Source organism: Petaurus breviceps, unplaced genomic scaffold, assembly GCF_028583685.1.
Source record: "Petaurus breviceps papuanus isolate PSGF00001 unplaced genomic scaffold, PetGlider_PUasm1.0 207, whole genome shotgun sequence".
Classification (NCBI taxonomy): domain Eukaryota; kingdom Metazoa; phylum Chordata; class Mammalia; order Diprotodontia; family Petauridae; genus Petaurus; species Petaurus breviceps.
The window spans coordinates 30351324-30378507 of NW_027185850.1; the positions used below are offsets into that span (position 1 = coordinate 30351324).

At 56.9% G+C, this 27184-nt stretch overlaps 2 protein-coding genes across 5 annotated transcripts in view; both read right to left on the reverse strand.

The window, feature by feature from the left end:
- LOC138165054 (small ribosomal subunit protein eS8) overlaps window positions 1–27184 on the reverse strand; it is a 230036-nt gene that overhangs the window by 108595 nt on the left and 94257 nt on the right. The window contains exon 1 of one of the 2 annotated variants that reach the window (XM_069093161.1): window positions 13791–13797. The exons of the other annotated variant lie outside the window; for it this stretch is intronic. The gene's annotated coding sequence lies outside the window, so the exon portion shown is untranslated. Of the gene's footprint in view, window positions 1–13790; window positions 13798–27184 lie in introns of those variants that run through there. 2 annotated transcript variants of the gene reach the window in all.
- The window catches only part of LOC138165050 (E3 ubiquitin-protein ligase RNF220-like), a 44223-nt gene continuing 19280 nt past the window's right edge, over window positions 2242–27184 (reverse strand). Inside the window, exons 1-11 of one of the 3 annotated variants that reach the window (XM_069093154.1) lie at window positions 27032–27116; window positions 26790–26832; window positions 21216–21337; window positions 20866–20998; window positions 13117–13213; window positions 12557–12643; window positions 12312–12367; window positions 11747–11828; window positions 7431–7539; window positions 7232–7306; window positions 2242–3059 (exon numbers count right to left, since the gene is read on the reverse strand). In XM_069093154.1, coding sequence (XP_068949255.1) covers window positions 2988–3059; window positions 7232–7306; window positions 7431–7539; window positions 11747–11828; window positions 12312–12367; window positions 12557–12643; window positions 13117–13213; window positions 20866–20998; window positions 21216–21337; window positions 26790–26832; window positions 27032–27097 — 942 coding nt within the window. In that variant the 5' untranslated portion in view covers window positions 27098–27116 and the 3' untranslated portion in view covers window positions 2242–2987. Of the gene's footprint in view, window positions 3060–7231; window positions 7307–7430; window positions 7540–11746; window positions 11829–12311; window positions 12368–12556; window positions 12644–13116; window positions 13214–20865; window positions 20999–21215; window positions 21338–26789; window positions 26833–27031; window positions 27117–27184 lie in introns of those variants that run through there. The other 2 variants (XM_069093152.1, XM_069093153.1) reach the window with 2 other exon arrangements.

The window sequence follows — 27184 nt, forward strand, 5'->3', positions numbered from 1 at the left end:
CGTGATCCCCAAAGACCCCATCGTATTCCACATTCTGTAGCTCCCTCTCTGGACTCTGCCAGTGCCTGTGCCCTGTTGTTCCCACCCATGGCCAACAGGTGGCAGTGCGGCCCAATACAGGTTTGCCTAGGCCAGAGCCCTGGGGAGCTGGGGGTCAGCCTGGGCTGGGGACTGGTGCTGTAGCAGATGTGGTTGTGGGGGCCTTCCCCTCCAGTGCACTGTGGGAAAAGGCCTCATGTCCCCCAGGGGTTTTTTCTTGGGGGATTGAGCCCATCAGTCTATCAGGGAGCCCAGTCCAGAGGTAGTGGCTCTTCAGCCTGGGAACAAGGCCAGGAGAAGAGGGCAGTCCCATCGGGAGGGCAGCATCAGCTCCCAGTCCAAACCCTGGCATGGGCAGAGGGACTGGGTATCGGGAGGAAGATGCCCATTAATACCCATTCACTGTTGGCGGGGTGGAAAGGGCCTACAGATAGGGAAACTGAGGCCCAGAAAGCAGAAGACACTTGCCCAAAATCATAGATAGGGTTAACTACCTGCCAAGAAGTGGGGCTGGGGCAGGGGGATGAAGAACAGGGATAGTTAGGGGGGCTGAGGGACTGGGAGCCTACAGGGAAGCAGAACAAGACCAGCTCTGAGGTCACTGCCCACCTGGCATCACTCTCAGGGGTGCTGAGGTGAGGGCCCATCTCAGGTTCAAGGAGCCCCTGCTCAATCTCTGCCAGAGCAAGCCTCTCATTGCTGGGGGTGACGAATGAGGCCTCAGGTTGGAGCTGGCACGCAGCTCCCAGCTGTGGGTTCTGGCTGAACCATGCCCTGACTCGGGGGTACTGGCCAGCCTATCAGCATCTCTGACCCCCCCCCCCCCCCAGGGCAGCTCTGGATTGGGGGCTGGCAATCCACTGCATTGTGGGACAGCTCAGACATGAATTTAACCTGCCTCTGAAGCACCTTCCCTACCTCCTCCCCGAATTCAATGTGCTCATCCATACAGCTGCCCTTTGGATGCTGGGCCACCCCTCCTGGGACTTCTCTCCTCATCTGTCCTCAGATGGCCTGCACTCAAGCCTCCGAATGTAGCCACCCTCCAACATTAATTTGGCAAAGAGCCAGAGAAGCCTGAAGATGGGAGGGGGAGCAGTGGTGGGGAAGGGCCCGAGGTGAGGCAGAGGCAGGATCCAGGGTCCCCTCCTCCCGAGAGGCCCCTTATACCAGTGCTAACCCCTTCTCTCAGCAGATAGGGAAGTGCTCAGCTCAGAACTCAGAGGACCCTGGGCCATGCCACTACTGCCCCCTCAGGCCATCATCTGATGAATGGCTAGGACAGCCAAGGCTCCTGGCTGTGGCCTGCCCCTTAATGCTGTGAGCCTCTGCTCAGCCGATGTGCAGTCACAGGGACAGAGCCTGGCACTGTTGCCCCTACTTCACCCCCCTTTATCTGCTGACCCAGACACCTTACTTACACCCACTTTCATTACTAGAATCTCCAGAACTTTAGACCTCCCTAACCCCCAATCTATCTGAGGCTATCTCCCTTTTCTCTCTGGCTAGGTGATCCCTGGTGGCTAAGGTCAGGATCTTCCCATCCATCAGGCTGCTCCCAGGCTTCTAGTGACCTCTCAGCCTAGACCTGGGCAGCTCAATGGTAATTGGGTTTGGACTTGGCCCAGATGGGAAAGTGGCGCCTGTGACCCTTTGGGGTGTGTGTGGAGCTGGACGACTGCAAATGTGTTTTTTTGGAGGCAGAGGGCAAAGCAGTGCAGTCCCTGGGGTGAGGCCCTCCCCCCATGGCTTAGATTTTACAGACCAGCAAACACGCCCAGACTGGGCAAAGAGCTGGCCTGGGCATATATTGAGCTAGTGGCTGCATAAGGGGCTGTCAGCAGCCCAGTCAGGAGCTTGGTGGGGCACAGCTGGGCATTGAGACGCCCCCAGTACTGGCCTGGGCTGCCTGGTTAGGAGCTTGGTGGGGCACAGCTGGGCATTCAGACGCCCCCCGCACTGGCCTGGGCTGCCCGGTCAGGCGCATGGTGGGGCACAGCTGGGCATTCAGATACCATACCTGTTACTGGCTTATCAAGAATCCCCTCCTTATGGGGGGTCTCCAACACCTCAGAAATTAGACAAGAGCCCTGAATGTACCTGGGTCCAGACTTGACCTCTTCCACGCTCTGGGAGCAGACTCATCTCCTAGGCCCTGGCCCCAGAGCCTCACTGAGGGAGGGGCTGAGGCTTGGCCAGACATGGGCGTACACTGGTTTAATTCATGTCAAATGTAGTTTACAAACAGGAAGGACAAGTACCTTGGCAGAGGATATACAGACACAGCATCACAGCACAGCGTCCGCGGCAGCCGGCAGGCAGGGGCTGGCGGGCCAGGGCCAGGGCAGTCAGCCCCTCCCCTCTGGAGGGTCACTGCCCCGGAAGGGACTCCCACTCCTTCCTTACAAGCAGCCCTGGTCCCTGGCACTGACCAGTGACGGATGGGGCCGGAGCCCCCCTCAAGCTGCTGGCCCCCGGGGCTGAATGAAGAACTATACACCACTGAACATAAAACCACCGCTGGCAGACACAGGGGACCAGTGTGGGGAGGGGCTGGGGCTCCCCAAGGGCTGGGGCCTCTACTCCCTGCCACCGTTAAGAAAGAAGAAAACATACAAGCCAGGGAAGGGTGGGGTAGGGGCAGGGCCAGGGAGGGTCCATCCCTTCTCTACACAACATTGTAAACATACAAGGCCTATGTTACATGTGCTTGTGTGGCCTGTGTGCAGGTCCATCTGTGGGTCTGCCCAGACCCAGCGCTCCACCCTGCCAGCTGCAGACACACAGAGATGGCCAGGGTTGGGCGGGGCAGGGGCAGGAGGGGGGCTGGGCTGCTCCACACCCTCCACTCTGGCTCCAGAGTCCTGTGGACACGTGTGTGTCTGTCTCTGTGGGTGGTGAGTGAGCAGGGCTGGGGGCGGGCTCACGCCTGGTCCTGGTGTCTGGGTTCACAAGTAGATGCGCCGCAGGTCCCCGGGGGCTGTGATGGTGTTACACTGGGGGCACAGCTTCTTGGCTCCCTGGGGGACGGGGCAGAAAGGATGGTCAGAGGCAGAGGCCCAGTGCCTTTCTCAGTCAGGCTCCCTATCTCCACTCCTCCTCTCCCAAGCAGATTTTCCTTCTGAGAAGATCCCCCAGAGACAGAAGCTGGAGACCCGTGTGAACAACAGAAGGGTCAGCTTGGTCCTGATACTCTGGTCATTCTCCCTCCCCACCCAAATGTGTGTCTAAGAGGGAAGCAAACCTCAGGTCCTCCTCTGGGGCTGCAGGAACCCTTAGTGGATCCCTGCTTGCCAGGCCGTCATCCTCAAGGTTGGCCCAGATACCTTCAAAGCTGGGCTCCCTGCCTGCAGGAGACTGAGCCAGGTTAGGCTTGGGCCCTGAGTTAGTGACAAGCACAGAAAGCCCAAGGGTTGGTGCTGTCAGCTGCATGGAAAAACGTTATTTTTGGTCTTCCCTTGTGGTATTGAGCGTGTAGAAATGGAGAGGAGGGAGTGAGTGCTAGAGGGACTCAGTAAGATAGAGGCAGGGATGGGGGTGGGGGGTGAGGGGGCTCTGGCACAGGACTATGCTTCCGCCTCCCTAGGAAGCCCTGCACCTCGAGTGGGTGGAAATGACAACTCCCATGATGCTTCTTTGGGCAAAAAGTCAACTTGGTTCTGTGTCTAAAGCCTAGACTATGACAGTGACTGAGGAGTGGTGGAAAGACAAAGACTGATGAAAGCCCAGAGCAGGCCAGGCCAGGAGGGTAGAAAGGGCAGAGAGGCCAGAACAAAGCCAGTGCCTTGGTCAGAGGACACAGACTCCCCTATAGGTGGAAGATCACAAGTGCCTGTCAAGGCATGTGGAAGGGTGGATCTCTGTGCATGACGGTTGTGGCTCCCTAGCCCTTGGATGGATGGCTCCCCACATCCTCTGGGGGTGGGAAAGGACCAGCCGAGACGAGGTTTTGGCTCCAATACAAGGCCCCCTTTGTGGGAAGGAGTGGGGCTGTAATCAGAACAAGGCAGGCTTGCCAGGCCCAGCTGGGCTGTTAAACCCCACGAGTCCAGCCCCCACGCTGGCTCAGCGGCCCTAACGAGATCACACGCCTGACTTTGATCAGGCCACAAAGACCCAGTCGCTCCTCTCCAGCTTTTATTGCGGCTTCGGGCTACGTTTTAATGGTCACATAGAAGCTGCCTGTGCCGGAGCCGGAGCCGGAGCCTGGGCTGCAGGGCCTGTAATAACCACCGCGTGGTCATGCAGGGAGGGCTGGGCAACAGATGAGCCGAGGCTTTCTAACAGCTTCTCCTGCCTGCACAGCACCCGAGCGCCCCCACCCCACACAGTGGGAGGGCACAGTGGGTTTAGAAGGTACAGCTGGAGTGGGCCTTGGGGGATGAGTTCAGGGCACAAAGACATCAGGGGATCAGGCCATAGTCTGTCTGACAAAGACCTGGGGGGTTTTAGTGGCCCACAAGCTCAGTGAGTCAGCAGTGGGATGTGGCAGCCAGAAAAGCCAGTGAGAGCTCAGGCTGCTAATTAAGAGGGGGCCATGAAAGAGACCTTCCCTCTTTCCCCTGCCTGGCTCAGACACCCGCTCTGGGGTCTCCAGCTCGAGGAAGACGCTGCTGAGCTGCAGCGTGTCAAGGGGATGAGCCCAAGATGGGTCTGAAGAGGAGGCGGCAGAAAGGCACTGGAAAGATGCTGGAGGGGCAGACCCTTAGACCAGAATACACAGCAGCACCTCAAGAGAAGGAACTGGAAAAGGTGTTTCAGACAAGGATGATTCTGGCCCTAAGCTTGGGATCCGCCCAGGCTCAGCTGAGGAGTGTTTGAGGGAAGATGCCGATGTAAGTCAGGTCATTGTGGGTGAAGAGAGGGGCAGTGAGTGGGCAGTGGCCCAGAGTGTCAGGCATCACCTTTTGAAAAGAAAGAGAAGGAGGCGGCCAGCAAGAGTCCTGGGGAGAGGAGCCTAGAGTGTCTCCACCTCCTCACAGGATCAACCAATCAGGGCATACCCATGATGGGCTGGGCTTACCAGAAAGCCCTGAGTGGAAGCTGAATGCACCTTGGTAGGAGGCAGGAGACCCAATTCCTGCACTGGGACTTTTAAACAGGCCTCAGGGAGAATATTCTGCCAAAGTATGCCCCAGGCTCGGGGGAGGGACAAGCAGGGGCTAATCTGGAGTGCCTACTATGTGCCTGGTGCTGTATTAAGAGCCTGTGGACTTGGAAATCATCAATAATGGGGTTTTCCAGGGAAGGGCCCCAAAGATCTGCCCCACTGAGCATTATCATAGCTGCAGATATGGAGAGATGGCCAAGACACTGGCCCTAAGCCAGAGCACAGGACCAAATAGCATTACAAAGGAATGAATGCAGTCCTACATCTGGGCTTAAAACATCAGTCTTGGCTAGAGCACCATTTGTGTAGACAATCCTGGGGGATCACAAAGCATCAGCTGCAAGGTCAAGGAGTCATCTGGGCCTGGCAGCCAAGAAGAGACAGTGAGCTTCAGCTGAGGGAAATGGGGCTGGCCAGGAAGGCTTTGACCTCTTACTACCTCAGTTTCCCAGGCACTCCTATTAAATGCCACGTGTGGTGTTAGGCACTGAGAATACAAAGACAAAAACTCAATGGGCCCTGCCCTCAAGAAGCTTATATACCACTGAGGAGACAGAACATAATGTATGTAAGCCATTAAAAACAAAGTGTACACAAAATTCTTCCTGGGAGAGTGTGTGGACACTAGCACCCACGGGATCAGGAGGAGGTTTTTAGGGGGCAAGTGAACTGTCTAGATGGCATCCAGGGCCTTACAACTCTCCAGGTCAGTGATCTGGGGAGGAGCACAGAAGAGAGACTGGAAGGTAGGTGAGGAGGGGGAGATCCCTTAAATCCACAGAAAGATCTCTGCACGGGGCCACTACACATGGGTGGGGTGGAGATGCAGCAAGTAAGACTGAGGAGCAGTGGTGGTCAGAGGACTGACAGTGTGCTCCCTCAGAAAGGGTGACATGTGAGAAGAAGCCAGTGGGTCTGGCAAATAAGAGATCTCTGAGCACTCTGCAGCAAGAGTTTCTGGTGAGTGGCCCAGAGTCCAGGGCCTGAGAAACTGTCACAGGAAGGGAGGTCAGTGGGCCACGAGCACAGGCGGCTTTTTCTAGGAGCTGGGCTGTGGAAGGAAGAGCCACCAGACGGAGACAGCAGAATTGAGTCAAAGCTTTTTTTTTTTTTTGGGGGGGGCAATCTGGGCACTTGGCGGGGTGGGCAGGAAGGAGCCAGGAGATGGGGCTGTGCACAGGAAAGCAGGTGGCAGGAAATGAGACTGAGGGCCCAAGCACTGAACTCATCCCCTTCTAGGAGAGGGGAGGGGACTTTATGGAGATCCACAATATCTGGCTGAGGGAAGGATGGAACTGAGGGTGGAAGGATAGGCCATGGACTCAGTGACATGTCTGCTGGGGGCTCTGCTGCAGGATGGCAGATCCAGTCTGGGGTGCCTGAGTCGGCTCTGGGAGCTACTGGGTTTAAGGACAATGACAACTTGGACAGGGTCTGGAGGAAGACAATCAGACTGGGGAAGGCCTGGAGTCCAGGTCAGGTGAAGAGGGGCTAAAGAACCTGGGGACACCAGTCTGGAAATAAGAAGACTGGCAGGGGTTAGGAGAGAGCTGTTCAAGTACAGGAAGGGCTGCCATGTGGGAGAGGGGAAGGCCTAAAAGCTTAGTCACAGCGAGAGCTGTCCCAGAGAGAGCAACCTGAACTGCCTCCTCTCAAGCAGGGTTTTTGAGATACTACAGAAGCTTTCTTTGGGGTCTCAGGGATCTTTTACAGATGGGAACACCGAGGCTCTGCGAGGCTACAGTGGTGGAAATGCTGGCTTTGGGGATCTGGAAGCCAGGCCTTTAGGAGAGGGGTCGTCACTGACTCTGACCGTGGGCACAGCCCTTCTCTCTCCCTCTCGCCTCACCTCATCTATCAGATGCAGGGATCAGAGAAGACAGTCTTTAGGGCTCCTTCTGGCTCTGTGTTCCAGGGTCAGTGACAAGAGTGGGAAAGAGGGCAACCCCCTGTAGCTGCTCAGGTCATGGCTTGCCATCAGTCAGTGCCCCCCGCCTTGTGGCCCATGAGCCGGGCTATGCACAGGGGCCAGCCAGGAACCCTGAGTGGGGCTGCTGCCATTCTCCCCTCCTCGTTTCTTACCAGGGTCCGGAGCCAGCACTCCTCACAGTGCACGTGCCAACACTGGATCGATGTCAGAGGCATTGTGTAGGAGTCCTGGAGGGTGAGAGGAGAGGACTGTCACTCCCACACCCGGCGTGGCACTACCAGATGGAGGCACCCTATCTCCCCTCCCATCACCCAACACTTCTGGCTGATCCTGGGCACTCAGGCCTCTCACCATGCAGATGAGACATTTGTATCGATCCCCACGGGACAGCTGCCGCTCCAGCTCCCGAACGCGGGCCTTCAGGGCCTCAAATGTGGTCACAGCTGAATCCTCTGTGATCCTGGGACAGGGACAGGGCAAGGCACAGGCAGTCAGGAATTGCAGCCAGAACCCCCTTTCCCCACACGCAGAGACCCTCTCGAGTCCTGGCCCCCGGCCCTAGGCGGAGGCTGTGAAGCCTGGGCCACATTCCCCCAGCTCCCTGGCATTGTGGAGGCTGCTGGCAGGCGAGCCACCTCTTAGGTAAAGGGGCCTGGGTGCAGCTACTGGGCTGGCCAAAGAATGGATGGATGGGTGGGTGGGGAAGTGCTTGCCCCGCTCGGTGAGAAATAAACCCCTGCACTATTACTCTATCATCACTTCCCTGTGAGAGGCAGATGTGGCTAGGTCTGGGGGTCTCTGCCCCTCCTGGGCTGCCCACAGGCCACATCCACGTCCTTCCCAAATCGCAGCTACTCCAAAGCACCAGTCTCCAGGGCTGGGGAAGGCCCAGCCAGAAGCTCACTCTGGCCCCCAAGTCGCCTGTGTTTCTGGGGCCACAGAAACGTCACCCCTCCCACCCCTCTCCTTCCACTGACATGTGGCCTAGGCTTGTGTCACAGCTTCAGCCCCACTTGGCTCCCCCCCATGAGGAGGTCTTGGAAGCCTGCCCTCTGATTACAGCCTCTAAACACCAGACCAGGCCCTTTCATCCCCTTCAACACTCAGGCCCCATTGGATCCCCAGTCGAGAAAGAAGAGCCCTCTGGCCCAAGGGAGAAATGGATGGCCAAGTCTCAGGCTGATGGTCTTGTGGCTCTCCCTGGGCCAGAGAAGATGTGGCCACCAGGTACCCCAACAGGCCTGTCTGATCTGGTCACCCCGGAGCGCCTTCTCTCTGCTCTGGCACATTTCCATGGTGTCCATGGAAAGGCCCTTTGGGTTACAAAAGCTCCTGTGCAGCAGGGCTGAGCCTTGGTGGACAGCTCTGGGCTCACAGGCCTAGCCCAGGAAGACGTCTTCCTTTGCAGCCCCAGCTGGGGTCACCCCTCTGCTGTTGGGCGCCAATTAATGTGTAATTAAACTGCTCAGTGCTCCCATGTAAATAACAGGGCCTGACATGGGATTTGTAATTTAAAATGTTAATGACGCTATTTATCCCCAGATTTTGCCCAGGGAGAGAGAAGCAGCTCCATAAATCCTTTGGCCTGTCCTCGGGAGGTGGCAGGTCCTCCCAGCAGCATTTCCCTCTTCACACACCCCCAGCCCCACCTCTGGGTCCAAGGCAAGACTCTGTAAGCCTGGATTCTCACCCACTGTCCAGGAGCGTGACAAGTGTGTGGGCCCACTCCCATGGAATCCCAGGGCCCAGGAGGGAAAGCCCAGGTCCAGGCGAAGGGGAATGGGGTCAAGGAGAGGAGGAGGAGAGAACAAGACAGTTCTTTGCTAGACAGACAAAAGGTGAGTCTTGGGGTAGGGGAGCCAGGAGCCTTGGGAGCTGTGCCTTCCCTGGGCCCACTGCTCCTCACCATCCCCCAGAGGGGGCAGGATGAACAGATTCCTCATATTTCCTGAGCTGTCTCTGGGCATTGTGGTCTACTGAGTAGGGACACTGCAGGCATGGGTCCTCCGAACAGTTCGGCCAGGGGCTTCAGGGGTCACCATTTATCCCTTCCAGATGTCTTCCTGACTCGATTGGCAAGGTGGAATTTCAGCCTGGGCTGGCTTGTTTCCCCCACAATTGAGAGCTAACAGTCACCCCAAGAGAACAGGAGTCTTTAGAGCCCAGCCTGTGAGGCAGGGCTGGGGGCTGCTCCCAGCATGGGAGAAGTGGCACGCAATGGTCTACACCCCATCCCCCAGAGTTCCCAGGCGGGAATGGGGAGGGGAGGCTTGTCCCATCTGCTTCCAATCCTTCACCTGGTCCTGGGCCACCACACTCCCCAACAAAGATTCCATTATTACCACAACCCTTTGCTAGCCGCCTCTATCATTGGACCAGTATAACTGCCCAATGGGGCAAATAGCATGGGGCTGTCAGGCCTGGGTTCCCTCAGCTTACTAATGACAGCCCTGCATCTGCCTCAGCTGCTGGAGTTCACCTTTATGGCTCTGAAGCCACACCTGTTCCATTTAAAAGATGAGTAAAACTGAGCCCTGAACTGAGAGCATTCAAGGGTCTGATGTGGAGGCTGGTTTTGGAAGTTCTGCTCTATGATAGGCTGGGGGCCAGAGGCCAAAGGAAGAGGTCACAACAAGGTGGAGAGGTCAGTTCCACCAGGAGATGGGGACCATCCTCCTCCTCCTCACCCCCCATGTGGCTTACTCTCTAGCAGAAGAAGCTGACAGGCCCTGCCCACCCCTCCTCTCCCCGGCACGCTGGGGCTGGGTGTCTGTCTAGATGCTGGCTTCTCCCCCTCCCATCCTCCTCTCCCCTGGGCTGGCTCAGAGCACGGAGCTGGGAGCTGGTTTCTACGGGAACCATGTGAGCAGGATCCTAAAAGGAGGCCCCGGGAGCAGGGCTGGGATGGAGCTGTGCCCACACCTGGCCCCTGGGGCGCTCTCTCTGCTGAAACACCAGCTGTGCTCAGTGCCCCTGACCCCCAGAGATGTGGTGGGACCAACGCTTTGTAAAACTGCCATTTCGGAAGAGAGGAAAAAGCCGAACCAGCAGCAGCATCTCCTGCTCTCAAACCTTCTTAACCCAACGAGCGTTTCGCCCACTGAAGCATGCCCGGCATGAAGTGTTCTCCAAAGGAGATAATTACAAGCGGATTGAATGCTTGGCGGCGGCAGCGGCTGACTCAAATCCCAGGTTTCACACACTTGCCTTGCCCACTGGGGCCTCACTGCCTATTATGCACGAGGCTTTGCCAGGCGAGGAGCGTGGAGATCAAGTCTTGTTTTATAACACATCCCCCCCTGCACATGCACACAGACACTACATGTGTGCACGCACACCCACCCACACTGGCCCCCATCTCAGCTGGCCCGGTCCTCTCCCGGCCACACAGGACAGCCAGTGGCCCCTGGGCCCACCTCCTTCCCTGATTAATGATGTTGTCTCCCTGATTTATGGCCGGCTCCTCCAGATTAGAGTTCGCTCCCCTCCCCGACCCCTCCCCAGCCCCCATTCGGAAGGCACAACCACACTCGGCTGGAAATATTAGAGAATTATTAAATAAACATTCATACGTCATGTCTCTTCCCATCCTGAGCTCGTCGGCGGCCTGGTCGGCCGCACGGGCCTGTTTGCCTTGCCGCTGACACGGAGCAGCTGGAGTGATTCATGGAGAGGCTGGCTAAAACGTTTCATGTCATATATCATGCTAGCAGCGCTCTCTGCCCCGACCGAGATAAACTGATCAACCACAACGGGCTGGAATGAATTTATGACAACAGAAAATTGAGGAAAACAAATGGGAGGTGACCCAGTGGGCCAGGAAGCCAGACTCGCACGCTGGCCTGCAATCTACTTTGGTGGCAGGAAGCAAAATTGAACATTGGCCCTTGGAATTAAGATGCTGCCTTTTCCCCCCACATGACCCTGGCTCCCACGTGGGGGCCGAACTCAGGCAGCACCTCTGGGGCAAGGAGGGGGCATCTAAGCCACCTGCAGCCTCCCCGGAGCTGCCCTCGGGAGCCACACAGACCCTGCCAACAGGGGGCTGCAGCTGTCCCTGGGACCCCTGGGATGACACCGACTTGCGAAAGTACCATGGGGCCGGGGCACTGAGCCAGAGCCGCCCTCTCTCATGCTCTGGCTGTCAAGGGTGGACAAGCCTTTCCTCTTGGCTAAACCTGTGCCGTGCTCAGGAAGCTCTCTGAAAACAGGACAGAAGCCTCATCTCAGACCCCAAAGCCACCACCGATGGGGAGACGGGGCGGGGCACCAACATGCTCCCCTGACCGACACTGGCCACAACACCAAGGCCAAAAAATTCTAGCTACGAATGCCGAAGCCCAATGGTTCTGCCTCAACTTGCCGCGAGCAACACCCGGGACAAGAAAAATGAAACCAATTTAGCTCCCGATTAAGAAACAGAAACTGGAGATGAATCAGCTGCTGTGGCTGGCCTGGGCTGCCATATATCACAGCTCAGCGGCGGGGCTCATGGGCAGGCGCTCCGAGGCTCTCCGGGCCGGGCCGCTTATCAATTCAGAGGCCGGGCAGTGGCAGACAGCTCGCCTGCCCCCCCTCCCCATCTGTGCCACCCGCAGGCTCAGCCCAAGGAGGCGCCTCTGTGGCAGGGAAGGGCCTCCCTCCGCCCCAGGCCCCTGGACACTCACTTTTCAATGTCACTGTTCTTGCACGTCTTCTGCATGGCTATCTCCTGCTTGCTGCTCTCACCGTTACTCGTGGAGGGCATCTCTGCTGAAAAGAAGAAGAAACTTAGCCCCATCTCTGGCCCTGGATGTTCCAAAGGCAGGCTCCTTCCCATTCTGGGCTGCTCCAGTTGAACCAGAGAGATCAGACAGAGGGCAGATAGCCCAGTCCCCAGAGCAGCTGCTGGACAGCTCCTGACCAGAGTGGATAGGAGCCTGTCCCTGGCCCAAGGCTTAGAGTAAAGGCAGGAAGCCAGGTCCCTGGAGGCGGGGAGGCTTTCCTGGTGGGGACTGGCACTAACCCTTTCCTTTTGAGGCTCTGCTCAGGTATCCCTTGTGCTGCCTCAAAGTTCCCCGGGTGAGGGGCCCACGGAGAGGATAGCAGGTGATGGATGCTTTGGGGGGCCCACCGGGAGTGCTACGCAGCATGGGCTAAGGCAGCCAATGTTCTTGTGTCCCTCCCCCTGCCAGCAGGACCAGGTTTAGGCTCAGCTGCTAAGTTGGCCCCTCCTCCAAGTTCAGGACTCACCATCACTGGCCCACTTAGAGAACTCTGGTGTTATCCGAGTACTGGGTGTACCTCCACTGAAAGGGAAGGGGAAAAGCAGTGAGGCCTTCAGGTGCGGGAGGAGGAAGAGACATTGATGGGTTGGGGGGGAAACAGAAGGGGGACAGGGGCTGCCCCAGCAGTGTTCCACGCGGCCTCCACAAGGGGGCAGCAGATGTCTTGACCCCCCCCCCACCTCCCGCCCACCCCAATACCTAGGCACTCACTTTAGCACAGCTCCCCGGAGGGCCTCTCTCTCTCTGGCTTCACCAGGCTCCTCACCAGTACATGGAATGACATCAGCTTCGGTGTACCTGGACACAGGTTAAGGCAAATAATACCCCGCAGATGTCCCACTGGCCTCTCAGGCTGGTGCCCGGCCTCTCACGCACCAAGGTGGGGCCCGGCTGGGATTTCAGGCAGAGCACACCAGTCCTGAGACCCCCTTAGATGAGTGAAGAGGCCATCAAATGCTGGGGAGGTGGGGGGGTGGGGGTGGAGTGGTCTCTCCAAGCACAGTAAGGGGGCCGCGTACAATGCAGGGTGAATGGCTCTGCTGGGCAACATGAGCAGCCTCACCTCAAGGGAGAGGGAGGTTTGAAGCAGAGGCCCCCAAGCCCTTGGCAGGAGGATTCCTTCTGGGGAGGGTTGTGGCTGCTGGGCTTCCAACTGGGGCCGCCAGCTGGTGAACAGCAGGGACCAAGTGGGGGCACCGGCTGGTGTCAGCCTGGGGGTGATGGGGGCAGCCTGCATGCTCTGCTCCTCCCCCATGTGTCCCAGAGGATACTGGGGCTTCCCATACTCCAGGGTGTCATCGCCATCCACATCCAGGTCGGCATCACTGTCTGGATTCTCTTTGCCACTGCACATGATGAAGCCGGAGCCTGTGGGGAGACAGATACCAGGGTGTGAAAAAAGCAAGGCACCTAGCCTGTGCACATGTGCATGCGTGCTGGAATCAGCACCAAACCGGAGTCTTAAGTGACCCCTGAGACCTCCAGGGGGCCCAACTCTTCTGGCCTGGAATTCAAGGCCCCTGATCGGCCTTGAAAAGATGCCACCGTGGGCCTCTGCACCCCCCCAGAATCCAGCTCTTTTTCTAAACCATCTCTCCTGTTCTGTAGCAACCACAGCACACTGCAACCTGACAGAGGGGTGACAGCCTCCAATGCCCCCAGCTCTGGCCCTGGCCTTGCTTCCAAATAGGGCCACTCAGAGGTAAAACTGAGGAAGGATTCTGGGAACCTATGAGGAGGAGAGATAAGGCAGATAACCCAGGGTCCTCCCTCGTCTGGCAGGGGAAAAACCCCTTCATTGCAATGTTTCTGTATCAGCTCAGAACCCTGCATGCTCACTGGCCTACCTACTCCCATTCTGCAGAGGGAGGTGCTGACTTTCTAAGGACCAGAAGTGAAGGCCATACGGGTGCTTCAGGCCTTCCCTCTAACTTCATTTACACATGAGCCCCATGTGCCACCCTGGCTGGAGGGCAGACCTGAGCAGGCTGTGCCCAAATGGGGTGCCCTGCTTTACCATGACCCCAGGGGCCTGGCTTCTTGGTTCTGCCTCAAGGTCCCTGCCAGTGAAATCACCAAGCAGCTGCTCAAATATTTGGTGTCTGAACTGCCTGCCATTAATTATTCATCCCTGCCTGGTTCAGACCAGATTCCTGGACAAGTGCAGTCACACACTGATCGGGAGAATGGCCCCAGTGGGATGCACGTACACACCTGCTCCTTCATCCCTTCGCCGGCGCCTGGGCACTGGGCCTCATGCTCCTCAAGGCCACCGGCCCATGATGGCCAGGCTATGCAGGCACCCAGGGCCTCCTGACTCCACAACACGCCATCAGGAGGGAAGCAGCTTTAAATCCCACTACACCTTGTGGCAGCTGCAGCACCAAGCTTTCATAGACCCTCTGTCCTAGGGAAGCCACAAGGCACTTCTCGCTGTCCACCCACCCTCAGATAAATGGGTCTTCAAAGAATCAAGATATATACAATGGGCAGATGTCCAACAAAGTTTTGCTGAATGAATGTTTGCATAATGCAGGCCTCTGGGCTGCTCTAGAGACCAGATTACCTGTCAAAGTCCTTTTGGGAGGGAAGGAAGCAGGTGTCTTCCCCCCACTCCCACTCCAGAAAAAAGCTATTTGCAGCTGGCGGCCATTTCCATGGGTCCTGTGGCTGGCCAGGTTCTGAGAAGCAATTTCGGCCTCACCAGTGAGTGGCATCTCCATAAACCCTCTGACAGTTTGGGAGACAAACTCCCCCATCAATCAGGATATACTTATCAGGATGGCTGCAGCCCCCCCCCCAGCCCTCAGCACTGTGTATACACAGCTTTCTGGGGGCTGCTGGCCCGACGCTCACCAAATCAAGTTATTCCTGCTTCTGCCAGGGGCTGCGGAAGCCGAGGGCCACCTTCAGTGAGTGACGAGTGATGAGGTCAACTTCATATCCTCCTGGCGGCTGTTCGCCTGCCGCTGCCCGCTCAGGCGGGGTTAGAGGGGTCTCAGCTTCTTGGAAACGATTTAAAATAAATACCCCAAAGGTGTTTAAGAGCCCCAAATCATTAACAAACTCTGTCTCGCCTTTCAAGCGCCCCATGGCCTCTCTTTTCCTGAAGCCTGTAAACAAAGCAGCAGAAGCAGCCGGCCTATGGTCCACCCCTGGTTCTCCTGATGGTACAAGGGCTAGTCTAAGGGGGTGCACATGTTCTCTGCTGTTCGGCCCTCACATGGATGGCTCAGAGAGGCCAGTGGCCTCCTCAGAGCTGCATGAACCTGGCCTTGGCCCCAGCTTCCCTTGCCCAGATGGTGAGCTGGGAAGCTTTAGAAAGACCATTAGACCTGAGTCAGAGACCCGTTCAAACCCCAGCTCTGCTACCGATGACCTGGGCAACCCTGGTCAAGTACTCTAGGCCCTCGTGGCTTCAGCCTCCTTCATAAAATGAGGGGGATAGACTAGAACCTCTCGGGTCTAGGATCACATGATCACTGAGTTTGGACTTTCCATGGGATAGTTCATGGGTTAGTGCTTGAGGTGACAGATGGCATTCCCCCAGTCCCCCCACGAGAGGGGGCCCCCTCCATTCCCCCAAACGTTTTGACAGAATCCTGCCATATCTACATGCACCCTGCTCCCTGGCCAGTTAAACTTTATTTTCTTAATGAAATGTCACTCGCTGACTTCTCACAGAATCCCAATAAAAAGAAATGGTCATAAAGTCATTTTATGCGGATCCCCAGACGGCCCCCTGGCTTGGAAAGGCCGCGAATCTTCTTTTTACCCTCAGCTGTTGAAATATCCCAAAACAGCATTTGTAGGCAAGATGGCTGAGGAAGCAATCTTAGCCCTGCTGTGGGCTGAGGGGCTGCCAGGAAGCTCTGCCCCTGACCCCTGGCCCCACTAAAGAGAGGTGGGCCAAGGCAAGGCAAGCTCCTTCCCCAGGATCCAGGAAAGGTTCGCTACACCCAGCCTATGTACTATTCCTTAGGGCACTAAAGAGGGCTATCTCCCACATCTCTGGTCCTCAGAAACCCCAACAGTCAAAGGAGGTGGGAGCAGATGACTGCTCAGTTCCTTCTGCTCAAAATCCTGCTATGACAATGTCCTGGAATGACTAATCTGTGTCCAGGGCTGTTGTTCAATGACTTCTGGAAGCAAGAAGGGAGGCTTTCTGCTGAGTGTAAAGGCCCGGTCAGGTGCTCCAGGGCTCCTCCCCCTGCTTCCAGTCTAGGACATTCAACCCAGCCACTCGCTAGTGAGAGGAGCCTTGACCCCAAGACGCAAGAGAAACCCTAAGTGGAGCAGCCTGCACTGCATGGCTTGGGAGCTGCCCCCCCCCCCGTCCTGTCCCACAACAAGACCTTGAAATGAGCATCGGACTAGGAAAGAGAAGGGCGGTGCTGAAATGGTAACGAGGTCTAAATTTCATAAAATCCCTCTCCTCCAAACTAATCTTTTTTCCTGGGCCAGTAAGAAGAAAGTCAGTGTTAATTTAATCAATTGATCAGCATATTGATTGAGAAACCAGAGATGTGTGTGAGCTTGGCGTGGTAATGTCCTGGAATCTGAGACCACAAAAAAACTCCCGCTGATCTCCTCACCTGCTGCACCAAACATGAGCAGCGGGAGGGAGCGAAGGAGTGGCCCCTTCCTCCCATGAGGGGCGGGGGGGAGGACAGGAAGGAACGGGGCAGGCTGGGGTGTTGAGGCAGGCTGGGGTGGCGGCTGCAGAAGAGTTTCCAGCTGAAATTAGTTACCGATGCCGCTGCGGTGGCTTGTGTAAACGCCATCGATTGGGGCCTGACAGTCCTCGGAGCCGGCCTGGGCGATGCCGGGACAATCAATCGGCCGGCAGTGTCTGTCACCTGCCACTTGGCTGAGCAGTTGACAATGCAATTATCCAGTGTGGAGGCAGGGAGTTGGCGTGTGTCAAACGCAGTTAGCCACTTTCCGGGCACCACTCGATAATGCGTTTCACTGCCTCACTCGCTGGCGCACGTCAGAAGAGACACAGGCAGGCGGCTACGTCCGAGCCCGCCGACCCCCCCCCAACCTCCAGGCTCTGCTTCCTCCACCGTCCCAGACTCGACACAGTGTGACTCAAGCAGTGTGCACCCACACTCCACACTGGCCAGGAGGCCAGAGGGCCCAGCAACGGCCACGTTCTACTGGAAAAACACCCACCTCCTCCCAAGCCCCAAGTCACCCCTTAGCATCTACAACAAAGGCAGACGCTAGCTGCTTCCAACGCCTGCTGTGCCAGACAGCAGGGGCGGCTGCCGTGGCCTCCGCCACACGGGGTGGAGGATGGGGAGCCCCAGAGCAGGCAGGTGCCGTGCCATCAGGACCCCTCCCCCCAGGCGCAGGCCGAGCTTGACAGACCATCTGTCTCACCAGCCTTTCATTCGACGATCCCAGAGTAGCCTTGACATCGTGTTGTCTTCCAATGAAGGGTGAATGAGGCCTTCGGGTGGCAGCCAGGGACACAGACCCCTCGCCTAGCTTTGAGAAGCCATGCCCTCCCAGGGGCCGTTTCTAGGGTGCAGTGCGAAGATGGCTGGAAGCTGCCCAGGCCTTCTCTATTTCCAGACAGGCTCTTTTTTCTCCTTTTCTACCCAGCTTGGTGATAGGGCTAAGTATAGGCTTCACAATTCATTGGCTGAGAGGACTCGGGATCCTCCATAGGTCTCTTCTATTTCCTGGCCTGTCTCTTGGGAGATCTCTCCATCTCACTGCTCCTGTACCCAGTGCCAAGGCCAACTCTTTATTGAAACGGGGTCGGCCCATGTCTTCTCTTCTTTGGTGTGATCTTAACTGCCAGGGAGCTGCAATCACGTGAGCCCAGGTCCCTGACCCCAGCTCCTAGCAGGAGACAAGCCCCTCTGCATTTCCCCCTCTCTGGGTCAGCCTCAGAAACAGGCCCAGGCAGCTAAGAGGACTCCCAGGAAGGGAGCCTCTGATGGGTCCTGCTACACCCACATGGAGTCTAGCCCCTTCATTTTAGAGAGAAGGAAACTGAGACAGTCTCAGCCTCAGCACTTTTCACTGTACTGTACAAGCTTGTCTTTGGTTTCAGGGAAGGCACCTGCAGAACCTCCCCGTTACCGGTCCTCCCAGCCCCCAAGGTAGCAGGGACAGGGCAGGAGGGGCACTCGCTGGCCCAGAGTTTGGATGCTAGCCTGTCCTGTGATTAGTGCTCTCCGGGGCTGGCACTCCATGACTCCCCCCGCCCCACACACCAGTCCAGAAGGGCTCTCCTCATCAGCTGGGGCCCAAGGGGACCATTCTCTATTCCCCTGGAATCTCTGTAACTCCTCAGACTAGGCCCTGGTCCTAGCAAGGCCCCAGAGCCTGTGTGCCTCATGGCTCCATCAGGCTGTACTGGCCGTGACTGCAGAGCACTGAAGACTCGCTGCTCCCATAGCAGCAGGCAGATCGTTTTCAAGACAACTGATCGGCTCAAAAAGAGGAGCTCCCAGGGGGAGGGGGGCCTGCAGCTGGAAGGGCCCGGTTGGAGTGGGGAGGGGAGAGAGGATGAGCATGGAGCAGGCACTGATCCCCAATTCTCCCAGGCTGGCCTCGGCCACATCAGGTGCCTCTGTCCCTGTCTGTGGCTCGCTCTCTGAAGTCTGCTGGACAGCTTCCTCAAGCTGGCGTTATCACTCCCTCTAACCGGTCTTGGCAGGCAATCTAATTCCTCCTGAAAAGGTCACCGCCATTTTAACTGCCTTTCAATCACATTACGCACGCGGCCGCCAGTCCAGGCTCCCAACCCAAGGCTGGAGGCTCGGCTCATGGAGGGGCGATCGATGCCCTCCACCCCCCAGGACCGCGCCCGGGGCCCCCCAGAGCGCCTGCCTCTGCAGCAGGCCTTTCACAGCTCCGGAGCTTGGGCTCCGGCGGGGCCTCAGAAGCCGGCAGGCCGGGCTCCCTCCCTCGCCTGCTTCTCCACTAGTGGTTCTGTGGCATACCATTGATCCCTGTGTACAACAGTGTTTCAAGTGGGTTCGCCTTCTGACTGCACTAAGCTGGCTAAGAGATGACAGCAGCTTCTGTCAGGGGAGGCGGGTGCACTTCTCTGTAGATAAAGGAGGCCCTGCCTTTCAAGTCACACACACAGGCGTGTGTACTCGCCAAATCTTTCAAAGACCAGCCCCTCTTGAGCCCCCCCCTTAGGAATTCTTTAAAAGGAGAACCTTATGGAGTAAACATTTGGGGCCAGAAATGTACAGTTAGTTTGTATTTTTAAAACAACCTCAAAGTGTGCCATGTAGGAGGCGTCCTGACATGGTGAGGTGTCCGCACCACTGCAAGGGAGAGGATGATGCCAGAATTCCAACTCCCTAGGGCAAGAGCAGCCATGTACCCCTTGTAGATGGGAGGGTGGCCTCCCACCCCCCATCCCTGCCAACATGCCCAAGAAAACATCTATGGATCCCCAAGAGCTTCTCTGTGCAGTGGGGCTGGGCTCTGGGAAGGACCCCAAGACTACCCAGGTCAAACCCCTCTTTTTATGGAGGAGGAAGCTGAGATCTGCTGAGGGTTACACAACCATTAAGGTACTAGGCTGGGGCCTAGCATTTCTTCCATAGTATCATCTTTTCTCTGGTGGGATGACAAGGGGAACATACTGGCCTTGGATTCGGGAAGTCTTGGGTTCGAATCTCTCCTCAGACAACTCCTAGCTGTGTGAGGTCAGGCAAGTCACTTAGCATCATCAAACAAAGCCTTGATGACCTCTTAAAGGCCTCTATGGTCCTATGATCCCACTGTACCAGCTACTGGGCTTAGTGCCTCAGTCTGCCATCTGCAGCATGGGTAGTAACACTCCCCTTCCTCCCCTAACGAGGGGCTGAGATAAGACACCAGACAAGATCTGACCAATTTCTCAGCTATGGGAAAAGGAATGCCTGGTCCAGCACCTTCCTGACTCCCTACTTCTAGGGTTCAATGGTAACACAGCTGTAGCAGCGGTCTCTGACAGAGCTGGGGGCAGTTAGGAAGCAGATGGCCTCACTCACTGACCAGCCCCTTGGGCAGTGCTGGCCAGCTGCACTCAGAATCATCTAGCTTCTGGAAATCCCAATTCTGCTTTCTGCCAGACCCATCCTCCAGAGGAATGAGGATCCTTGGGAGATGGCAAGCTTGCCTCATCCTGGGCTGAACCTTCCCTGGCATGACATGCCCCGGATTACACCAAGCCCTGCCCACTCCACAGAGCACCTACCTCACTGTGGCTTCCCTTAACAGGTGGGAAGTCCATCTATACTATCAGGTCAGGAGGAGAACGAGCCTCCCCCTTGGGCCCTGTGGAGGCAGCAGTCCCAACCTGGCTGACAACAGATCTCAGTCTAGAAGGACTGGTTCTGCCCTGGGACATGGCTGACAGAGCTCAACCTTGGCTTCCAAGTCATTGCTGTTTAAATTATGAACAGGTGTGGGGAATATGGCCCTTTCCCCCCCCAAATCAAGAGATCACCACAGACAGGCCTAAGATCTCTGCCAATGATACCAACTGCTCCCCTTGGGTCTTGGAAATGCCTGTGGCCAGCCCTGAGAGCTGTGGGGGGAGAAGCCGCGTGGCTTAGCTCCTTCCTAGGTCAGGCTGAGGGCGCAGAGGGAGAGGGGCTGGGCTTGGAGCTAAAATTACATTCACCAATAAAGCTCATAGGAGGTCAAATTTTGCCATAACTCACTCTTTCCTCTGTAACTGATTTCCCTGACACTGAGAACAAGGAGAAGGAGGGAAACATAAAATGTGTTTGTCTGGGAGCCCTGAGGGCCCGAAGCGCTGGAGGTGTGCAGCGGGTTGCTGGATTCTCATTTATCAACCTTAAAAGGGATGGAGTGATAAATGCATAACCGTCCCTTTAATATTTGATGCGGGCGCTAAGCCGCCTCAGCTGTCACCTTCGATGCATCACTGGGGCTGATCAACCCGCTTCCTGTCGTCACTCCCCCACCACTGCCAGCCGAGGCTGTTAATATGCTTGGAGCGTGCCTCTGGCCCCCTTGGAGGCCCTTACCTCGGAAGCCGCCCTCCAGGAGGGTGGTGGCCCGTATCCTCTTCTGCCCACACCACTCATACTCTTCAAAGCGGGTGCTGTTCTCAGTCTCGATGTCCACAGAGTCATCCTCAGCCACGCAGGAGCCTTCCCTCTGCAGAGGCAGAGCAAGCAGCTGGGGTCTGTGGAGCTCCCAGCCAGGCCAGGGGGCTGGGCACGCCCTCCCCAGCAGGGCCGCCTCTCCCTTCTCCCCCCACCACCAGGCACAGAGGCATGCCAGTGGGCAGCAGCCCTGCCCCTCCAGGACATCCAGGTCTGGGCAGAGGGAGAGGGAAGGGGGGAGGGAGTGGGGGAGGTCATGGCACCTCTACCTGGGACAGGCATCGCTCCACATGCCTACTCATCTCGGGCTCCGATCCTGCCAGGGGGCGGCTGCACAGGGGACATACCTGGCCTTCATCCTGCTTCCGACGCTTCATCTTCCCAATTCGAGCTACACAGAAAAACCAACCACAAGGCCCCAATGACATGGTCCTCAATGACCCTGTGAGGTTCTGGGGCCTAGGCCCCACAAGCGCAGCCAGCTGAGGCCTTAGAGGGCTGGCTCTCTGCCTTTCCCTATATCTGTCCTCTGAACAGAGGCTCAAGGCTCTTCAGAGAGCTGGGCTGGGAGAAGCCTGGTCTCCTCTGCCCACCCAGGTAGACAGTGGTTGCTATCTGGGGGCTCTGCACCCTAGCAGCTGGGAGTGGATGGAGCGAGTCCCTGAAATCACACATCTGGGAGCTCAATGGCAAGAGAGGGAATGGTGCTGGAGGGCACAGATGGCATGGTGTGCCATGCACTGGGCTGTCTGGGCACACAGTGGGCAAGCTACCGACTTGAAGTTTTTTCAGATTTTTGCTGGAGTTTGTTCCTATCTGGTGTAAGAAGTCATAAAGTTCCAATATTTTCTCCCAGAGATTGAGCAAGGACAATGATTTATAAAATGTTTGCCCACAAGCATTATTACTCCCATTTTATGAATGAAGAAACTGAGGCCCCAAGAGGCTTTTAAGTGACTTGCCTAAGGTCAAGGAAGGACTCACACCTGAGTCTTCTGACCCTGACCCAGTCCAGTGGTCCTCCCACTGCACTCTGCTGTTTCTACTAAAAGCAACTCCATTTTACAGAGGGATAGACTGAGTCAGCCTCTTGGAGACTGCTCCCTGTCACAAAGGGTCACTTCTCTAGAAGGCTTCTAGCTGTGGCCCAGGTGCATCTTGGGAGCTCTGTGCTCCCCAGAGCACCTTCACTTCCAATCACGGAGGAAGGGAGGGAGTGGCCTCAGAGGCAGAGGCTGTGGGCCAGTGAGCCCATGGCACGGCTAATTAATGCTGAAAGAGTGATCATTTCTAATTAGCTCACTGATCCCTCTCTTCCTCCAGCCCGACAAGCCCTAGAGCTCCAGAACTCAGGGAAGCAGAGGCAGCACTTGGGGGTGTGGTGGGGGGCTCTTTCCCAAACCCCGCCCGGTCTGCTTTCTTTCCAGCTTCTCCACTGACAGCTTCGTGGGGACCCAGGTTCTTCAGTGATTATTTCAACCTTCTGCTGGGAGGTGAGGAGTTCACTAATGTTTATTAGCATTAATAATGATGATTAGGCTGTCAGAGGACTCTTGGAGAGCCACCATCTCAGCCTGCCTGCCTTCCCTATTACTGATGGCTCAGCTAGTGGGAGGGGAGGCACACACTTAACCCCTTCCCACCTGGACCCTCCGGCCCAGGCAGGCTGGAGAGCCCCACCTGGGCATTCTGGCAACCAGTCATTCTGGAGTTAGCCCCAGAGAAGCAGTTCTAGTGGGGTCTGGGGAAGGGGGGAGGCTGTGGGTGGCCTATCTGACTCCTACCTCACAGAGCAGAAAGACCCCCTCCCACACAGCCTGACTCCCCCAAGGATGCCCCTAGGAGGGCCTGGCCAAGGCCATCCATGCTCCCAGATGTCTCCCCACCCTAAATCCTGGGGGCCCCCTTGCTTCTGGCTGACATCAAAGCTGCCAAAATGTGGCCCCTTGAGGCTCGGTGAGGCTGAGGTGACTTGCCCAAGGTGACAAAAGCAGTAAATGACCAAGGTGTGTTTCGGAGACTCTAAGCCCCCCCTCTTCCCACTGTCCTGTAATCCCTGTCAGTGCCCCAGGGGCTAGACCTGATGGGAACCTGGGACAGAAGAGACCATATAACGTACACGCCTGCCTGGGGACAAGGGTGGCCCCATTCTCCCCTCTCCCCTGGAAGGTCTCAGTCAAGTTCAAGAGGCTGAGAAGCTAGAGGAGATTCCCACCCCCTCTTCTGTCCTTGACAGAGCTGCCAGGTACAGGGAGCCCAGTGAGCTGAGCCACTCAGTGGGCAGAAAGGGCTTATCTCATTCCCTCCATGCTGGAGCTGCAAGAGTCCTTAGAGATTCTCTGGTTTAACTTCACTCAACAGATAAGGAAACTGAGGCACAGAGTGACACACTGATTGCCTACAATCACACAGGTAGTATGTTGTAGGCCCCTAACTCTAGATTCTGGGCTCCTTCTCCTATAGCTGGGAGGCTGTTAAGCCCAGATCCTTGACCTCCAGAGAAACCCTGTGAGGTTACCATTCTTGTGATCTTGAGGGCCCGAGGGCCAGACATTACAATCCATGGGACTCAAGGATCACCCTGCTTGGCTGGCACATGGCTAAAGGTGCCCAATGAGGCGGTTTGGATGGCAGAAGCACTGAGCACTAATGCTGGGAGAGGTCAAGAAGGCCGAGCTCCTAGAGAGCTTCTTTGATGGGGCAGCTTTTCAAGTGTCTGAGACTGGGGCAGAAAGGTGCCATTCCTCTGAGCTCAGCACTGGGGCCAAAGGGCTCCCAGGAGCCTCATTCCAAAGCCATCATGGCCTGGGGAGAAAACAGGCAGCAGACGCTTGGTTTTGGGGGAGACTTGGGGCAGAAATGATGTGGGTCCTGGGGTACAGCTGGGTACAAGGCAGTGGCTCTGTAGAAAGGAGGTTATCTAGTGATCATCTCCCATAGGTTTTACAGAAAGAAAAAGCAAGGTGGCCAGGGAGGGACTGGCTCTTTGTTCTTCCCGATCGTATCTTGCCTGGCAGGAGATGGCTCCGTGAGGATGGACTGCAGGGAAGGCAGCTAGTGAAGAAATTCTCCCCTACACTGGCGTGGGCCAAGCCAGCTGCAAGGGCAGCAGAGTCAAGTTTTCCCAACGGCCTGCCCTGCCTGTGGTGCCCAAGGACCCAAGAGGGGAAGGACTCCCAACCCCTCTGCCCCGAGGAGATATACTGGAGTGGCTGATGCCAGCAGCTGCAGGCCGGCCCCAGGGTTCTTGCCCATGGCTGCATCACGGTACCAGAAGGAATAAAGGGACTCCTTGGCAATGGAAAAAGCGCTGGTTTTAGAACTGGAGGACGAGGTCTTTGCTATTTACTTCTTGTGGGATTTGGGGAAAATTCCTTTGCCTCTGTGAGCCTCAGTGTCCTCGTCTGTAAAATGAGGTTATTAGCTTGACTCTAAATCTCTCCATAGTCCTATGCCTAGGTGAGGTGTATGTAGATGAGTCCTGTGGACTCCCTGCAGCTGGAGGGCCAGCAGCCGTGGCTTGCCTGTGAGCAATGTCAGACCAGGTCACTCTTTCACTCAAGAAGCTTCAGTGGCTCCCTGTGGCCCGAGATGAACCTGCTGCCTGGCATCCCAACCCTTCCCTCGAACCCCCTGGTTCAAATCTATCTTTCCAGACTCATTTGCTACTTCTTCCCCTCACACGTTCCCCATCCCAGGCAAACTGACCTATGTGCTCCTCAACATTCTGTCTTGTGGCCCATCCTCATGCTTCCTGACTGACACTGCCTAGCAGCCTCTTTACTTCCCTGCTTTCTTCTCTCCAGGTTTTCCTGACACAGCCCTCTCCCACCCAGCTGCTCCTCCTCCAGGTCAAGCCCCTTCTCTTGGGGGTCCCCCAAGGCTCTGGCCTGGGACAATCTGGCTTCTCCCACTAAACTCTCACTTGGCGGTCTCAGTGCCCACATTCTTACCTATGGGTGCTACAGAAACGACTCTCAGGTCTATCTGTCCAGCCCTGATGTCTCTCCCGAGTTTCAGTCTCACATCTCCAACTGCTTATCAGACAGTGTGAATGAGATGCTTTACAGACATTTCGAGCCCAACACGTCCAAGGGAGCTCAAGCACTCCCCTCTCTGTAACGTTCTTCTTGCTGGGGGTGGGGAGCCCCAGTCACCCCAGCTTTACAGCCTCAGTATCGCCCTCTACTCCTCACTATCTCCACCCCCCCCCATCTGTTGGCAAGGCCATCTCCTGAATACTCGCCCTCCTCTCCTCAACTCTGTGCAGGCGCTCCTAGCTCATGGCTTCGAGCTGCCTCGGCTGCTGTTGGGACGGCCTGCTTCAAGCCTCCCCACTCCAATTCATCCTCCCCTCAGCTGTCATGGCCATCTTCCTAAGGGGCAGGTCTGACCATGTCACCTCCCACTCCCCTCAATAAACTTCCATGGCTCCCTACTACCTCTGAGACTGATATAAAATCTTGTTTGGCTTTCAAGGCCTTTCCCACCTTTCCATTCTTCTTACACCACCCCTTCCCCTCAGGCTGGCCTGGCTGTTCCTTGCACAGGACACACCATCTCCTGACTCTGGGCATTTCCCCTGGCTGTCCCTCCTCTGCTGGCCTCCTGGCTTCCTTCCAATCTCAGCTTAAATTCTACTTTCTGCAAGTAGGCCCTCCTTATCCCTCTTAATGCCAATACCTTCCCTGAAGCCTCTCCCTGGCGGACACTCCTAGTACACAGGAGCTGCAGGCAGTTACCCACTAGACTGGACCTCCAGGCTTGATCCTTGCCTTTCTCTGCATCTCTAGTGCTCAGCATGGTGCTTAGGATGTAGTAGGCGCTTAATCAATGCCACCGACTTGACTGACTTGCACTCCCTAGTGCCCCCCCCACCCCCTCACCACTTTCACTCGGCTCCTTGAAACCATTCTGGGGACATTCTATTTGCTGACTTTACCCCCAGGGGAGACTGTAAGCTGCAGGAGGGTAAGGCTTCCCTCATGCCCGGCAGCACCCCGTGTGGGTCCATGAGGTCACTGGTGTGGAAAGGGATTCCCAGTGAGGAACTTCCCTCAAGTGATGAGTCTTAAGGGAGCCAGCTAAGAAGGGTAGGGGCTGCCTTAGGTCACCCTAGGCAGGGACAAGAATTCAACCTAGGTGCTCCCTGGCTTGGAACCTAGAGCAAGGCAAGGGCTCCTGAGGCTGCCTGGGGTAAGGCAGAAAGAAAGGGAGCAGAGCTGACTCTCTTCTTCCTCTTCCACTGCAGGGGGTCTGGTGGGAGCCAGGGGTCACGGTCGAGCCACCCTGGGCCTCTCCCTACTGCCTGTGCCAGGTGCCTGGGCTGAAGGGATCCTAGACCACAAAGTGTCTGTACCCAACTCCAGCACCCCAAGAGGGGATAGCTGTGGCCTGCTTGGAGGTGGTCCCCAAATGTGCTATGGCTCCCTCTCCTTGCCCCAGAAGAAATGGGAAGGCTCCTGAAAGTAGCACCAGGAGCAGGTTTGGATCTCAGCTCTGCTGCTGACTAGCTGGGTGCCCTCAGGAAAGGGGATGTGGAGGTACAGGACTGGGGTGGAACTATGTAGTACCCTGGTGACCTTGGACCAGTCCCTTCACTTCCATGGGCCTCGGTTTCCTCTCCTATAAAATTAGGAAGCAGGACTAGATAACCTCTAAGATCTCTTCTGCTGTAGATCTGAGATGCTAAAGGCTCTGAGCCTCAGTTTCCCCATCATTTGGCCTCTGAAGTTCTCGAAGTGCCTTCTAGCGCCCAATCCCACCGTTCCCGTTTATCAGTGACTGGCGCGGAGTTTTGGTGGATGCCCAGAGCCGGGGAGGGCTCTCGGGTCCGGACTCACCATTCAGCCGGGTCTGCCGGTTGGCTCTCACTCTCAGGAAGGTCTGAGGGGAAATCCGGGCGGGCGGCGCGGGAGAGGCGGCAGCGGAGAGCGGAGGGAAGGAGAGGGGCACGGTGAGGTGGGGTGAGGTGCGGTGGGGCGCCGGCAAGCGAGGCCCCCTCCCCTGCCTCCCCAGGCCCCCTCTCCCTTCCCGGGCCGCCCCCGCCCCTCCCCCCAGGCCCGGCCCGTGTCAACAAACCTACTTCCTCCCTCCTGCCGCCGCCCACGCCGGCCGCCCCGCTGCGCCCGCGGCTCCGGGCCCTCGGCATAGCCGCCCCCGGCCCCCGCGCCGCCGCCCCGGCCCCCGCCCGGCCCCGAGGCCGCCGATGCGGGCGGATTCCCCGCGGCTGCCCGGC